Genomic DNA, 14366 nt, shown 5'->3' with positions numbered 1-14366 from the left:
ATCCCGTATTTCACTGCGACGTGCTCCGACTCTACACCGCAGAGAAGCCACCACTGTATACAATCAGCGCCGACGGCCATCCATATGCAGAAATCCTCCGGGAACGCAAGACGTACGGGCGGATGTTTTACCTCGCACGCCGGTCAGGCGAATCCCCGTACACCGCAGACTGGGTACCCCTCCACGCCGTGGCTAAGTCCGTCGCCTTCGCCGCCTACCAAAATAACTGGCCGATCCGAACTACCGTCCACCAGCACGACCCCCTTCCGCCGACCCCAACCGCCGACGACGCATCCACCGCAAGCGACCAACAATGAGACACCGGTCCTCTGCCGTCCCCACTTCCTCGGAAGTTTAGGCATCACCACCGTCACCACCGACTTCCCCATTCCCAACCCCATCCTCTATGCTTCTCTGTAAAACTCTTCGAGTTTTAGGGGGGGTGTGAGAGAAGCATGCGTCCACGTGACCCCACTCTAGTTTATTGTTTTCTTCCCTACTTGTCGGAGTACGCTGGTCCTTTTCCCCTTTTTAGTCTTCATCCATAATAGAGCTTGAGACGTTGACAATATACCTCATTGAGCTTTCTCTTACAGGGGCCCAGGAGAGAGACGGTAAGTCCTTTTTCGCCAGCCCTGCTCTGCCTCAGCACACCAACAACACCCAGACCATCTCACAACACAAGGGTCCTTGACTCCTTGTTCCCTTCCCAACTTGTCTCGTCGTCTTACCTCAGCTCTGAAGATGCCGTCCTTCGACTTGAGCCTCTACCTAGTCACCGACCAAGACCTCCTCGCCGGCCGCGACCTCATCGAAGTCGTCCAGCAAGCCATCGCCGGCGGCGTTACCCTCGTCCAACTGCGCGAAAAGAAACTCGACACAAAAGCCTTCGTCGCCGTCGCCCGTCGACTCCTCCAAATCTGCCGCGCTGCAAATGTCCCACTCCTCATCAACGACCGGCTGGATGTCGCCCTGGCTGTGGAAGCGGATGGGATTCATATTGGACAGGGTGATATGCCTTTATCGATAGCGAGGCGCATTCTTGGGCCGGGGAAAATCATTGGGGCGACGGTGGAGACACCGCAACAGGCATTGATTGCGGTCAGTGAAGGGGCGGATTATATCGGCACGGCTGCGATTTTCCCCACAAACACCAAAAAGCACCCAACGGGGTTTGCGCCGCTGGGATTCGAGGGGGTGAAGGAGATTCTGAGGACTGTGAGGCCATTCCATATCCCGGTGTGTACGATTGGGGGCATCAACAAGGGGAACGTGGAGGAGATTCTGAAGAGTACGGTTGTGCCGGCGGACGATAAGGGACCGCAGACGACGTTGCAAGGGGTTGCGGTCGTATCTGCGATCATTTCGCAGACAGATCCCAAAGGGGCAGCTGCCGAATTGGCTGCCAAAGTCCGCTCAGCGATATCCGCATCAACAACATTGTCCGTGGGAACATCTTTGATCAGGGATCCCGCCGCCACATCGCTAGTAGACGATGTCATATCCGCCTTCCGCCTCATCAAATCCAACAAACCCCTTATCCACAATATTACCAACTACGTCGTCATGAACGACACGGCCAACACCATCCTCCAACTCGGCGGTCTGCCGGTCATGGCCCATGCCACCAACGAAGTCGCCGATATCACCGCCGTTTCCCAGGCTTTGGTCATCAATATCGGCACCCTGTCCCCGCAATGGATCGAAGCAATGCACATCGCAGGTTCCAAAGCCAATGAGCTGAACGTCCCCGTCATCCTCGACCCTGTGGGCGCAGGGGCGACGCCTTTCCGTAAACAAACGTGTTTGGACCTGATAGAGAAGGTGAAGATGACAGTTGTGAAAGGTAACGCGGGAGAAATCGGCGCAATTGCGGGGCTGGAGGGCATCGAGATGCGTGGTGTGGAAAGCGTTGGGTTTGTTAGCGAGCCGGAGAAGCTCGTTTCGCAACTGGCGTCGCGGCTACAGGGCACATGTGTGGCCATGTCTGGGCCTGTGGACAACATCTCGGACGGTACCAAGGTCGTGAAGGTGTTCAACGGGAACGAGTGGTTGGGCACACTGACCGGAACAGGTTGCTCGACATCGACTCTCGTGGCGTGCTTTGCTGGCGTGAAAGCTACCCCATTGGTCTCGGCTGTTGGCGGTTTGGTGTGCATGGGCTTAGCTGCACAGAATGCGGTGAAGAGTGGAAAGGTTGATGGACCGGGCAGCTTCAAGGTCTCTTTGCATGATGCATTGTCCAAACTAGACGAAGATGCGATTCGCGCAGGGGCTTTGGTGCAAGTGCTGTAAACCTCTTCTCTCCGTAGACGTAGATAGAGTTGGTTGAGTTCCATACGGCGTAAGATGTTTCCTGTACATCTGTTGAAATCTCACTGCTATTTGAAAAATGCTATCTCTCTACATACGCATCATGCCTCTTCTCATTATTCTTCAAACTTTGCGCGTGATCACTTTCCTACAGATGAATCGTCTATCAGTTGGGAGGAACCCGACCCAGCTCACCGTCGTCAACCAGCGACCGCCAAAGCGCAATGAGAGACCAACTTACCCATCCTGACCCCCGAAATACGCCCATTTTGCCATCCCACAGAACAGCCCCGTCTCCACAATCCCCGGTATCGTGATCAGCTCCCGCTCCAGCTTAACTGGATCCGTGATTTCTCCGAATTCCGCGTCAATCACAAAGTTCCCATTGTCGGTGACCACCGGCCCGGCTTTCCGCATCGCCATACGGAGCGTTGGCTTTCCGCCGAGGGATTTGAGCTTGGCGAGGATTGGCACGTAGGCCATTGGGATCACTTCGAGGGGGACTCCCAACTTCCACTGCGATGGGGAAGTCATCCGGCATCAACGGTCTGCTCTCATGCCCGGGTAGAGTTTGGCGCCAAGAACGGGACTAGATGACAAACCTGCGTCCCCAACACCCTCGAATCCTTCCTGTAATCCGCCACCACCACAAACTTCCTGGCAGCATTAGCTACCAACTTCTCCTGCAGCTGGCACGCGCCACCGCCCTTTATGCAGTTCAACGCCGCATCCACCTCATCCGCGCCATCAAACGCGACGTCAATCTCTGGGAACTGGTTGAGTTCCGACAGCGGGAGACCGGCTTCAATGATCAGTTGCCTTGATTGGAAGGAGGTGGGGATGCAGGCGAGAAGAGGGAGGGACTCGGAGGTATAACGTTCCCGGAGCCGGTCGACGCAGAAGACGACGGTGCTGCCAGATCCTTGGGCACGAAGTGAGCGAGTGGCCGTTTTCGTAAATTTCCTCAAGATATGTCCTACCTATGCCAATAACCCGAGTGCTAGCATTGACATGCTCGTCGATTGCAGCGTACGATGCTTTGCGCTTTGCTATGAGAAAAACAGTAGGGCGGAGCACGTTATACACAAACCTCCGCGATGCACATTCACCTTTCCCGAGCACGCTTTCTCCTTATTCACACTAACCTTCGGCAACGAGCTCGTCGGCCAGCTTGACGGCCGCGGCGGTATCGTGAGTGACGGACGCCATGAACCTGTTGTCTCGTGCAGAAGTGACGTGTGAGAACGGAGACGACCGAGAGGCCCGAGTTGTTGGCTTCGCAGCGGTGGTCGTAAGACGGAGGAAGTGAGCGGAAGCTTGCCGTGGGAATATGGCCCCCACCATATGAGTTTGCAGGGCACGATGGGTGGTTCTCGCGGCGCAATTGAGAAGCAGCGAAAAGTGCGAAATGAGAAGCAAGCCTCACGCTGGCACTAGTGACTGAACAGTGAAGGAGGTGAAGGCACTTCCTCCCAGTTCCTCCCCTGCGGTTCCGCCATCTTCAAAGTCACTGAAGCATACGACGACCTCGCCAAGCCTCTTGAAGTCCCCTGCCACCTCAACCAACCACCGCATGTCCTCAAACTCCTACTTCGCCCTCGTCGGCACACGCGACAACCCCCTCTACGAAGCCGAGTGGGGGCCCCAGACGCGCAACACAGCCGGAGATGCCCAGGGCGGCCAGAACAGGAAGGAGGAGCATAAGCATTTGAACCAGTTCATTGTACACGCGGCGCTGGATGTTGTGGAGGAGCTGATGTGGGGGTCGACTTCTATGTGAGTTTGGGGATGGTTGCGGATGAAATGTGGCGGGTTCAATGGGTGTGTGGTAGGGCGATTTCTAGAAAGTGGACTCGGGAGTCTGACCGTCTTGCATATCGGTTGCAGGTACTTAAAGATAGTAGACAAGTTCAACGAGTGGTACATCTCGGCATACGTGACAGCGAGCGGTATGTGTCTCTTGGTTGAAGTTGTTCGCTCGAAACACCACTAACAAAACCCTCTCACAGGCGCAAAGTTCATGCTCCTCCACGAAACATCAAACATCGACGGTATCCGGAATTTCTTCCAGGACACGCATGAGCTGTATATCAAGGTAGGTCAGGGTTTTCAGTATCGACCGCCTGTGCCACCGAATCGGCCGACTCATCTATACCCGTCACCAGACCTTGTTGAACCCATTCACCGAAATAAACGCGCCCATCACATCCCCAATGTTCGACGCGAAGGTGAAGGCGTTAGCGCGGAAGTGGTTATGAGCAGAACAAAATGTCTTCCTAGGGATCCAGCTGGACAGGGCGACTAGGGATTGGGAGTAACTTTTTTGGGCCTGGGGACTCTTCGATGCGGATCGGATGCGCTGGTGGCAGATGGTTGTGAGAGGACAACTATCGGACGCAGACCGCAGAGCTGGAAATGTACAGGGATATCTGTGATCGAGTGGATTTAGGGAGGATGATCAGGAGGGGCCGGAAGCGCTGATGCGGACAGGTTAAAGAGCAGAAGGGTTTCTCTATCGGGCGTAAAAACTGTGGCTGCCCTCGCTTCAGCACAGTTTTTTGGTAACGTTTCACGAGTGTGTCCCGAGTGAGCTGGGCTTCAATTAAGTGCGATGTGAATACCCGTCTCGAAATAGCGAAATGCCAATAGGCGTACGCAATCCCGACCCTTCAGATTCATCACAATTGATTATTCTGGAAACTACGTAGATGCGCCCCTCGACGATAACTCAAAGAGAAAAGCTACAAAAAAGTATGTACATAAACCCTATATTCCAAAACACTTGCTTTTCGCCAAACCAGTGGCTGTCGCTCCAGAATTCTCCCAGCCTAAACTCAACACGATGGGTAGGCTAGCGACTGCTATGCACTTCCCTCGGTATTCGCAGGCCCAGCTTGCCCCGCCTCATTCTCTAAAATCGGAAACTCCTTCACCAGATTACACTCGCCGCCGTTCTCCAGGTCCACCGCATACTGGTAAAACCACCCCTCGGCGGTCACCACCGCCAGGGTCGCAGGCGTTAAGCTGCTGATGGCGCAGATGTTGGGCGACCCTTTGCTGCCTGAGGGAAGTTTGGCGAAACAGAAGTCGCGTGATGGTTCCCACATTTCGGTCAGCATGTCGGGGAGGAAGTAGGAGCCGACTGAGCCGGCGGCACTGACTAAGGGGGATTTTCTGCAATCAGAAGATTTGTCAGTGACTGTGCTATGGATTTGCGTCACATTGCTTACTCACAATGAATTAATAACGCTATTCTTCCTCGAACCCGAACCCGACCCACTGCTTCTTCGTTGTTTTGCCTCGGCAGCGGCCGCCTGTTCTTGCTCCGTGATCAGTTTGAACACATGCACCGTATCCGTCGCACTTGACACACATAGCAGAGTCGCTTCGAGGTTGAACGATATCGAGTAGATACGGGCAGGGTAGGTCCCGCGACGAAATTGGAAGACTTTGTCTCCTGTCGGCACCGAAAAGACTCGGATTATTGTTCCCTGACGTATCGTATAGCGTCAGTTCTCCATTTCGCACTCTTTGGTGTTTGACACATGAACTCCTCACCTTATCGCTGGCCGTTGCCACCATTGTTCCATCGTAGTTGAAGGCAATGCAGCTCAGAGGACTTTTATGAGCTTGCAAGATATGAATGGCTTGCAGATTTATGGCGTCGAATAGCAGAAGCTCGCCGGCTGCTCCCGATGCGTTTGGTGGGTATGCGAGATAGCAGTTATCAGATGATGGCGACAAGGCGCAGAGAGCTTGAAAAACATGTTTTGCCGTCAGCTCAGTCCATATCTGCCGAAAGACGTGCCCACCACCCACCATTGGGATTCGGGCTGGTATCTATCGTCCTAAGCAACCTCATATTGCTGATGTCGTATATGTAGATGTGCTCTTCCAGAATAACCACCAGACGTTTCCGGTTCAGCTTGACGGCCAGTATTGCGGTGACGAATGTCAGCTCGCATATCGTTGATTGTCGCTAGAAGTACGTCGGACCGATAAAGTGAGCTAACATGGTACCTTGTTTTGGAAACGATGCGATGAACTCACCCACCTTAGTGTTTGTGATGTGCAAACGACGAGGGGAGAACGCCGGTTGCTCCCCTGCGCCCACCAGCGCTACTAGACTGGTGCAAAACAACATTTCTACGATCCCTATTCCACCCTGAGCTGGAGAGACATAATGTCGAGAGGAGGTGTTAGGTCCCATCGCCATGTCCCGTACGAGCTCTGGATTGTCACCGACTACCACATACTTTGCCCATAGCATTTTCCTATCGGATCACAGTTATAGATTCTGTACCCATGACGGGTACCAACCGACACACAACTAGTAAAGCGAAGAGAGACCGGGCCGTCAGCACCGAACGAGTCAGACGTCTTCCACAGGGAGACGAACCAAGATGAAATGGGAATAATCCGCCGCCGTGAGAGCTTTCCCGTACCTGAAATCCTGGTTGAAGTTGATGAACAAGAGCTCGTTGTTCGACTTTCGGCCGATGTTCATCGTGGGGAACGAACACGTCTCAGTCGTGATATGAAGGTGATGATCGCTGGACGATTGAGCGACGAAAGAGAAACGGGATGATCTCGTTTAAAGAGGAGGAGGAGACGTACGGACGAAGAAGTATAGCACCCCGATGGGAAGTGTTTGTAATGGTTGACAATAGTCTGGTGAGACTTGGGTTGGTTTGCCAGTTTGATATGGAGTTTTTGAGGGGTAGCAAGCTCTCGGGACGTGCGCCTGACATGACTGCCGCGAATTGCTCACCGTGACACACCCAGGTCTTTAGCCGTTTCTGAGCGCACATTGAACGGATCCTGATCATCGCAGGTTAGAACTGGGCTCGTTTGCCAATCAGAGCGCTAATCAGTGGAGCGAGGGAATGCCCGTCAAACTCGCTGAAGAAAGTGTCAATTACAGTAGGCAAGCGCAAGTCTCTCGAGTCCCGCTTGTCAAGTTATCAAGTTTCCTTACAACCTTCCATCAATCCCTCCGAACCCAGCCAGCCGTAAGCAAACGCAAACAAGGTTGCGCTTATACCCAAGTAGCGGCTCGGACTGTAAACAATGGCAATCTACTCGCTGTCGTAAGAGGCGCAATCCCCATCGACTTTACTTGCCTTCAGAACACTCCAACTTTCTATCGCAAACGAGCGGAGTACTACTGAGAACAACAGTTGCCGACATCCAGGTTACCGACCTATCGCTTGCGAACCCGAAAGTATTTCAAATCCACCTCTGTCGAAGAAGAGGCAAAAATTCGGCATATTCACTTCGGCGAGTGTGAGTATTTCGCAGTGTGAGTTTTGTTTGCAAGTTGTTACTTTTTCCGAGAGTCCGCTTGACACTCACAGGTAAACTGTCCTCATGCAGTAGCGAAACGAGAACGGCCGGCGGCTTCAAGACGAAATTACTGTGAAACTTTGAGAAACCACGCAGTGTCGTTTCTTGCGCTGTGGGACACTGTTTCTCGTAGAGACAGAGCCCTTTCCTCGGTTCAGATTTTTGTTACTCTTCAGTCATGACTGACACAATCCGTCAAGCACCTGCTGTCTTGGAAGCCAACCAGCCAGGTGCCCAACTGGAAGGCCAAGGTTCGTGCGAACCCATAACCCCCAGCTATTCACCAAAATCACGCGCGTACACTCCGACCGACTTCAATCACACTGGCCACTTAATGGACGAGAAAACGATTGGAGCCATCTTGGAACGATTGAATGCGAGCGCGCGAGCCCAAGTGTCGCGCATGCGTGATGAAACCGATCCTGCAGGCAAGCAGACTACCGCCGGTGGCAAGACCTATGCGCAAGCCGTGGAGAACGGTACTCGCACCTCTCCCGGATCTTCAGCTTCCGCTGATTCTACCTCCATTGTTCCTACAATCCGGAAGGAGCTCGTAACTCCACATGAAGCAGCAGCCAAGAGCACCGATGATGGTCTCCTTCGTATCAAAGTTGAGCCAATGGATGTCGATATTGCCGAAAGCGACCAAGTGCCCCACCAAGCAGCTTCGCGTGAGTTACGTGGCCGTCAGCATTCCGTCCGTGACGCCCGAGCTTCGCGCGAACGAACCACCAGTCCGTCGATTGACTCCTCTGCTCCCTGGAGCTCAAGCACGGTCTCGCCCGGCAAGTCCCAATCGTCTCCTCGACGCGAATCTTCCTGCGTCTCGGTGCCTTTTGCGGCGAATCAAAAAACCCAGTCCAAGGAACCTTCAGCCACCTCCCCCATATACCCTCCAGGCTTAGAGCCAGCGCACTTAACCCTTCCCAACGGCGACAAGTCGTCATGGAAACCCGGCCCGATCCCCATCGTGGATGTCGCACTGGAGACTCACAGGGCGGTTATGAGACGAATGCGGTATGATCGAAAGAGTGAGGAAAGCGAGCTCGCTATCGTCGACCGACAAAAGGCCGAGATCGAGAAGGATATTGAAAGGTTGAAGGAAGATATCAAGGTGTTGCGTGAACAACTTGACAAAAAAGAAGCGGCACTTGCTCGTAAGCAAGGCGGAATCCATGAGATGAATGGCATCCGGAAGTACGTCGAGCTTAGGGTTGAAATTTCGGACAAAGAGTACGAGAGCGCCTTGGCCTATGAAAAGTTGCTGATGGAGCGACCTTTCGGACCGGACCGTTTGAAGCCCCTTGAGAAGCCGGATCAGACACCGGTCTCTGCACCGTCGGCACCCGCAGTCGATGCCCCTAAGGCCGCCAGCCATCTTCCGCAGAAAGAGAAGCAATCGGCTGTGACTCCCGCCTCGAGACGGATCCCTTTACGCAAGACGAGCGACGCTTCCACAGAGGAGCGCGCCCGCACATCTCCAGCCTCGGTGGAACCTCCACGAACTGAGCTGGCCGGTGCTGCCGAAAAGCAGCATGCCGTAGTACCCCACGCCGCGGCGATCCCTAATAAGCGCGCGAGGTCGCCCGACAACGACCGCGACGTTCGCGTCGAACGTCGCCCGAGCACCGTGCCTCCGGCAGGGTATGACCCTCGGGTCGGACCGTTCAGCCACTCTCGACAAGGATCCGGTCCCAGCAATATATGCTATGACTACAATCGCTCGGAGTGCAGAAGTCAAGGCTGTACCTTTCGCCACCTTTGCGTCGCATGCGGCGGGCACCATCCTTTCCATGCGTGCAATAACAAACGCACCAGCTGCTTTCGCTTCAACAACGAAGAGTGTGGGCAGCAATGCCATCGCGAGCATCGATGCCTTCGTTGCGCCGCCGGTGACCATCGCTGGCTCGACTGTGACATCCCGCCGCCCTCGGAACCCGGCATCGAGTATTGCCTGACCTGGAACTCGTCCCGAAACTGCCACAGTGGCCCGACCTGCGAGCGTCGTCATCAATGCCTCCGGTGCCTTGGCAATCACGCAGTGATCGTCTGCCCAGAAAACGTCGGCAATTACTTTGATACCATTGACGGTCGATACCTTGCCGGTGGGATGCAGCCCGTGGGCCCTACGCCGCCCGTTCCCATGAACATGATGGGCGGGGCCATGCATATGATGCCTGGCCCGCAGATCAATGGGATGCCGATGATGCCGTTGTCACAATGGGACATGCCTTTGCCGCCGCCTCCCTTCCCTCTGGGCGCCGCTTCGGCTGGCCGCGACGATTACAAGCCAAAAAGGATGCGGATGGGATAGATCGCATCCGACAGCCACGCGGGTCTTCTCTTCAATATACCAACCAACATTCATCACCACAAGCATGTATTCGACGACTTGCATCTTTCAGCATGTCGATCGATTTATTTCTGGCGCCATTTCACCTGCAACATCACTCGTCATTTCAACAAATCATCTCGTGTGGACATTTCTGCGGCTAGGGTATCCATCGTTCATCCCCTTTCATTCATTGACGGTGGATTTTGGGTGACGGAGGGTGGCCAGCACGCATTATAGTGTCATAGGACGTGCAAGACGCACCTCTTTTCCCCACACACATATCCCACATCCCCACGGCCCTCCTGCTATGACACCCATACTCGCCCCTCACTTGCGCAATCCACCACACATGCATTTGTGATATTGCGCTGATCATGTCTTGCACGATTAGTTCGCATGGTGTCTATTACAAATACCCCCTTTCACCTTTTCCCTCGCCTTAACAAAGTTGGTGTTTTTTTTGCCTGGTGACTCCTGACACCCCTGTTCCTTCCTGGTTGCGATTCCGCTGCACTTCCCATTCTGCAAACTCAACGGGTAAGCGGGTGTTTCTACCTGTTTTGGAACAACCAGAAATGTGTGCATATGGTCCGTCCGTCTTTGAGTCATAACCTCCTAGCTTCTCTCATATTGTACGTAGCTGATGAATATTGCCGTTTGGAAGGATATTTCCAGCAAGTCCGCCAGCCGTCGATAGTTGTCGAAATGCGCTTTTGGCGAAGAAAACGCGCCTGTCGGAAAAAGCAGGACGCGCAGGAAAATCACCTCGTTGGAAAAATTCCTGCTAACCCCTGTACTGTACCCATTCGCACAGCCGGCGACCTCGATTTCGCAAGAGAAGCCGCCAACCCCAGCACAGCAACAATGTCCTTCCTCGCAAAGTCAGTCGCCCGGAGGTCGGCTTCCGCATTGCGCCAGGTCGTCCCAAGAGCATACGGCGCGCCTCGGATAATATCCGGTCGGCACTTCCACTCGCTGCGTGCCTCTCTTGGGTCGGCAGCGGTCCCACTCGCGCGTGTAGCGGCCAGGGCCCAGGCTCGGCGGCGGTATGCGTCGGCTTCTTTAGCTGAAGTTGCTCCTGAATTCATTAACGACGACGGATGCGTTGACGTGAAGCAAATTCGGAATGTGAGTTGTCGAGAGTATGAGAGATAGCTGTCGGAGTTTCGAATTTACGTCGGTTCTTTCTTTCTGTCAGCTGGCCATTATTGCTCACGTCGATCACGGCAAGACAACGCTGGTTGACCAGCTGTTGCGCCAGTCAGGTGGGTGTGCTGTTACCCTTTCGAATGCTGACCTTCCGACAGGACGCACAGTCTCACATATATTTCACTAGGCGCGGCGAAGATGGAGTCTGGGGCACGAGTCATGGATTCCAATGACCTCGAAAAGGAGCGGGGCATTACTATCCTGTCAAAGAGCACCGGAATCACGTATAAAGGGCACCGTATCAACATCGTCGATACGCCAGGACACGCGGATTTCGGAGGCGAAGTGGAACGGGTGTTGTCGATGGTGGATGGTGTGTGCCTGGTTGTGTGTGCGACCGAAGGGCCGATGACGCAGACAAAATTTGTGCTGTCGAAGGCTTTGGAGAAGAACTTGAAGCCTTTGGTGGTCATGAACAAGGTCGATAGGCCGACGGCGCGGCCTGATCAGGTCGAGGATGGTACGAGCCGATCGCATCAGCTTACTTTGGCGATGCACAGAGCTAACCTGCTCTTACCGCTTTTCAGAGCTTCTTGAGCTTTTCATTGGTATGGACGCTACCGATGAGCAATTGGACTACCCTATCATCTATGCATCAGCAAAGGACGGATGGGCGACAACTGAGGTCGATGGCAGCAGAGACAACATCCTCCCATTACTCGATCAGATCTTGGAGAAGGTCCCCCCGCCATCAGTCGACCGCACTGCACCCTTCTCCATGCTCGTCACACAAATCGAAAGCGACCCTTACGTCGGCAAATGTTACATGGGGAAAGTCCAGTCTGGGACTATCCGTGTAGGCGACAAGATCAAGTCGCTGAACACGGAGGGAAAGGTTGCTGTTGAGGGCAAAGTTACCAAGCTGCTTCTGCGACAGGGGCTCGAGCAGGTTCCTACCGAGGTCGCTGGAGCAGGTGACATTGTGTCCGTCGCTGGTATCGATGGAGCATACGTGAATCACACCATCTGCGAGCATGTTGTGGACACACCCCTGCCTTTCACCAAAGTCGACCCACCGACGATTTCTATGTTCTTCTATGTGAACGACTCGCCGTTGGGTGGCAAGGAGGGCAAGCTCCTGACGTCGCAGGTGATCCGTGAACGTCTTCTGAAGGAGACAGAAACCAATGTTGCGCTGGAAGTCGTCGAGCACGGGGAAGCTTACGAAGTCAAGGGTCGTGGCGAGCTGCAAATGGGCGTGCTCATCGAGACTATGCGCAGAGAAGGGTTCGAGATCTCCGTCTCTCCACCGCGTGTCATTTACCGCACGGAAGGCGAAGGCAAGAACAAGCAGGTGTTGGAGCCCATCGAGGAACTGACCATCGACGTTGAGCATGAGCATGCTGGCACTGTGATTGAGAAGATCACGAAGCGGAAAGGAGATATGAAGAGTTACACGGAGAGTGGGGATAAGGCCAGGCTCATTTTCGAGATTCCAACACGTGGGTTGTTGGGATACCCTGCCGAGTTCAAGAACGACGTAAGTTCCGTGTGCCAGCACAGTAAAGTATGAAAAATAGGTTTCACCGACATTGTTCCTCCAAAAGACACACGGACAAGGAACCATCAACTACATGCTCCGCGGCTACGAGCCCTACCGCGGCGCTCTCGAAAAGACACGGAAAGGCTCCATCATCTCCACCGCCCTCGGCGAAACCACCGGCTACGCCCTCGCATCCATCGAGCCCCGAGGCAAGCTCTTCGTCGGGCCTGGTGTCAAGGTGTACCCCGGAATGATTATCGGAGAACATAACCGTGAACACGACCTGGAGGTTAACCCGTCGAAGGCAAAGCAGTTGACGAATATTAGGACGGTCGCGAAGGATGAGGCCATTCGATTGTCGCCAGTTGAGCAGTTTGGGCTGGAGAAAATGATTGCTTACGTCCAAGGTATGGTCTAGGCGTACTTCCACATGGGGCCTCACTCGTCGCCGTCGTTAAAAACCATCTGTTCATCCCGCACAGACGACGAAGTGATCGAGATCACACCATCCACCATCCGAACCCGTAAAAAGGAACTGGATTCAACCAAGCGCAAAGCCCAAACACGGAAGGGCCGCCCTGATTTTGGAGATATTTAGAGACAGCCCCACCATCGAGTCGATTCATCTCGCCCACACAGTTGCGGTATTTATATACGAGATGGGCATTCATATATAGCAGCATGCACGGGTCTACCGTTATTCGTACATATCATCGTAGTATTAGAGGGCGCGATTCAGTCTCATTCAACCAGGTCTGCGGGGGCCAAGGTGCCACATAGCACGCGTAGAACTGAATCTGTTATTCATTTTGCATAATCGTTTCTCCCTCTGTTTGTACTTGTCAGGCGTCTATAGAACACCGTGATTTTGCTGAATCTACATCCCCTTGTCCGAAATATGAAAGGCTCCATCGTCCGTCCCCTTTGTCTATCTCCACAGACAATCCATCCATCACCTTCTCTTCGCCGTTACCGGCTCTACCTAGTTCCTCCTCGTATGATGCCCCTTATGGGCACCCAGACGTAAACACCTTCTCACATATACCGCATACATGCTCCCCGGCTTTCGCCGCTGCCTTGGGTGTCTGAACCGCGGGCGTCATCTCGGCTCTCTTGCTCGATATGCACTTTCAGATGATCCATAAGCTCCCTGATGTCCGGTAGGACTTCCGTGCATAGTTGGCACGGGAAGGAAGTTCGCTGTGATGTTCCCGAAGTGGAACCTTCTGCCCTTCTCCGTCGTCCACCGAGGACGTCGTACGCAATAGCAAGACGCACCGACCCTTCAACATCATCTGCCTCCACGCCCAACCTTTCACCGTTCCCACGACTTTCCCACCGCCAGCCCCCAAAGCACAAATCACCTCAACAACATCATCGAACCTTGCATTCTGCAACGGCGTCGACACTGGCACCGACGCGACGTCCGCGAGCGGCATGCCGTGCGCGAGGGCGAATTCCTTCCCGGCGGGTTTGCGGCGGGTGAAGGTGGGGAACTCGTTGTGCACGAAACATGAGGTCTTTTGATTTGCATCAAGCCATATCATAAGTTCAAGACGAGCATACCAGTAAAGATCACCGGCGAAGACCATTTGACCGGCGGCGAGGACTGCAGCGACGGAGAGACGTGGGAAGGTGATGATCTTGAAGGGGAAGTTTTCGAGATTACTAGCTCAACGC

The 14366-nt window shown here is 54.0% G+C and overlaps 6 protein-coding genes across 6 annotated transcripts; 4 read left to right on the top strand and 2 right to left on the bottom strand.

Moving 5' to 3' along the window:
* Positions 1 to 744: 744 nt before the first annotated feature.
* Positions 745 to 2295, top strand: EV422DRAFT_493687 (Hydroxyethylthiazole kinase family-domain-containing protein; the record flags this gene model as incomplete). The annotated part of the gene is made up of 1 exon (XM_053067687.1): positions 745 to 2295. One exon carries the CDS (start codon positions 745 to 747, stop codon positions 2293 to 2295), a length of 1551 nt encoding a protein of 516 aa, XP_052927514.1.
* Positions 2296 to 2436: 141 nt separating this feature from the next.
* EV422DRAFT_565411 (ribose 5-phosphate isomerase A-domain-containing protein) lies at positions 2437 to 3522 on the bottom strand (the record flags this gene model as incomplete). Its single annotated transcript, XM_053072310.1, has 5 exons — positions 2437 to 2461; positions 2555 to 2829; positions 2916 to 3235; positions 3294 to 3362; positions 3459 to 3522. 5 exons carry the CDS (start codon positions 3520 to 3522, stop codon positions 2437 to 2439), a joined length of 753 nt encoding a protein of 250 aa, XP_052927513.1.
* Positions 3523 to 3772: 250 nt separating this feature from the next.
* EV422DRAFT_356413 (Sedlin) lies at positions 3773 to 4863 on the top strand. Its single transcript, XM_053066600.1, has 4 exons — positions 3773 to 4089; positions 4201 to 4262; positions 4323 to 4408; positions 4479 to 4863. Exons 1-4 carry the CDS (start codon positions 3887 to 3889, stop codon positions 4569 to 4571), a joined length of 444 nt encoding a protein of 147 aa, XP_052927512.1. The 5' UTR covers positions 3773 to 3886; the 3' UTR covers positions 4572 to 4863.
* A 311-nt stretch (positions 4864 to 5174) lies between these two features.
* EV422DRAFT_573379 (WD40-repeat-containing domain protein) lies at positions 5175 to 7237 on the bottom strand (the record flags this gene model as incomplete). The annotated part of the gene is made up of 7 exons (XM_053073171.1): positions 6759 to 7237; positions 6570 to 6643; positions 6368 to 6483; positions 6133 to 6292; positions 5872 to 6068; positions 5548 to 5804; positions 5175 to 5517 (listed from the first exon to the last, which is right to left on the bottom strand). The coding sequence occupies exons 1-7, from the start codon at positions 6818 to 6820 to the stop codon at positions 5175 to 5177; spliced, it is 1209 nt and encodes a 402-aa protein (XP_052927511.1). The 5' UTR covers positions 6821 to 7237.
* A 307-nt stretch (positions 7238 to 7544) lies between these two features.
* Positions 7545 to 10177, top strand: EV422DRAFT_356590 (uncharacterized protein). Its single transcript, XM_053066601.1, has 2 exons — positions 7545 to 7615; positions 7690 to 10177. The coding sequence occupies exon 2, from the start codon at positions 7838 to 7840 to the stop codon at positions 9971 to 9973; it is 2136 nt and encodes a 711-aa protein (XP_052927510.1). The 5' UTR covers positions 7545 to 7615; positions 7690 to 7837; the 3' UTR covers positions 9974 to 10177.
* Positions 10178 to 10758: 581 nt separating this feature from the next.
* Positions 10759 to 13550, top strand: EV422DRAFT_356281 (P-loop containing nucleoside triphosphate hydrolase protein). The gene is made up of 5 exons (XM_053066598.1): positions 10759 to 11259; positions 11331 to 11663; positions 11731 to 12683; positions 12751 to 13093; positions 13169 to 13550. Exons 1-5 carry the CDS (start codon positions 11139 to 11141, stop codon positions 13282 to 13284), a joined length of 1866 nt encoding a protein of 621 aa, XP_052927509.1. The 5' UTR covers positions 10759 to 11138; the 3' UTR covers positions 13285 to 13550.
* The last annotated feature ends 816 nt before the right edge of the window (positions 13551 to 14366 follow it).

This window comes from Fimicolochytrium jonesii, assembly GCF_025526975.1.
Source record: "Fimicolochytrium jonesii strain JEL569 chromosome Unknown EV422scaffold_5, whole genome shotgun sequence".
NCBI lineage: Eukaryota > Fungi > Chytridiomycota > Chytridiomycetes > Spizellomycetales > Powellomycetaceae > Fimicolochytrium > Fimicolochytrium jonesii.
This window is presented reverse-complemented; position numbering and strand designations above follow the sequence as displayed.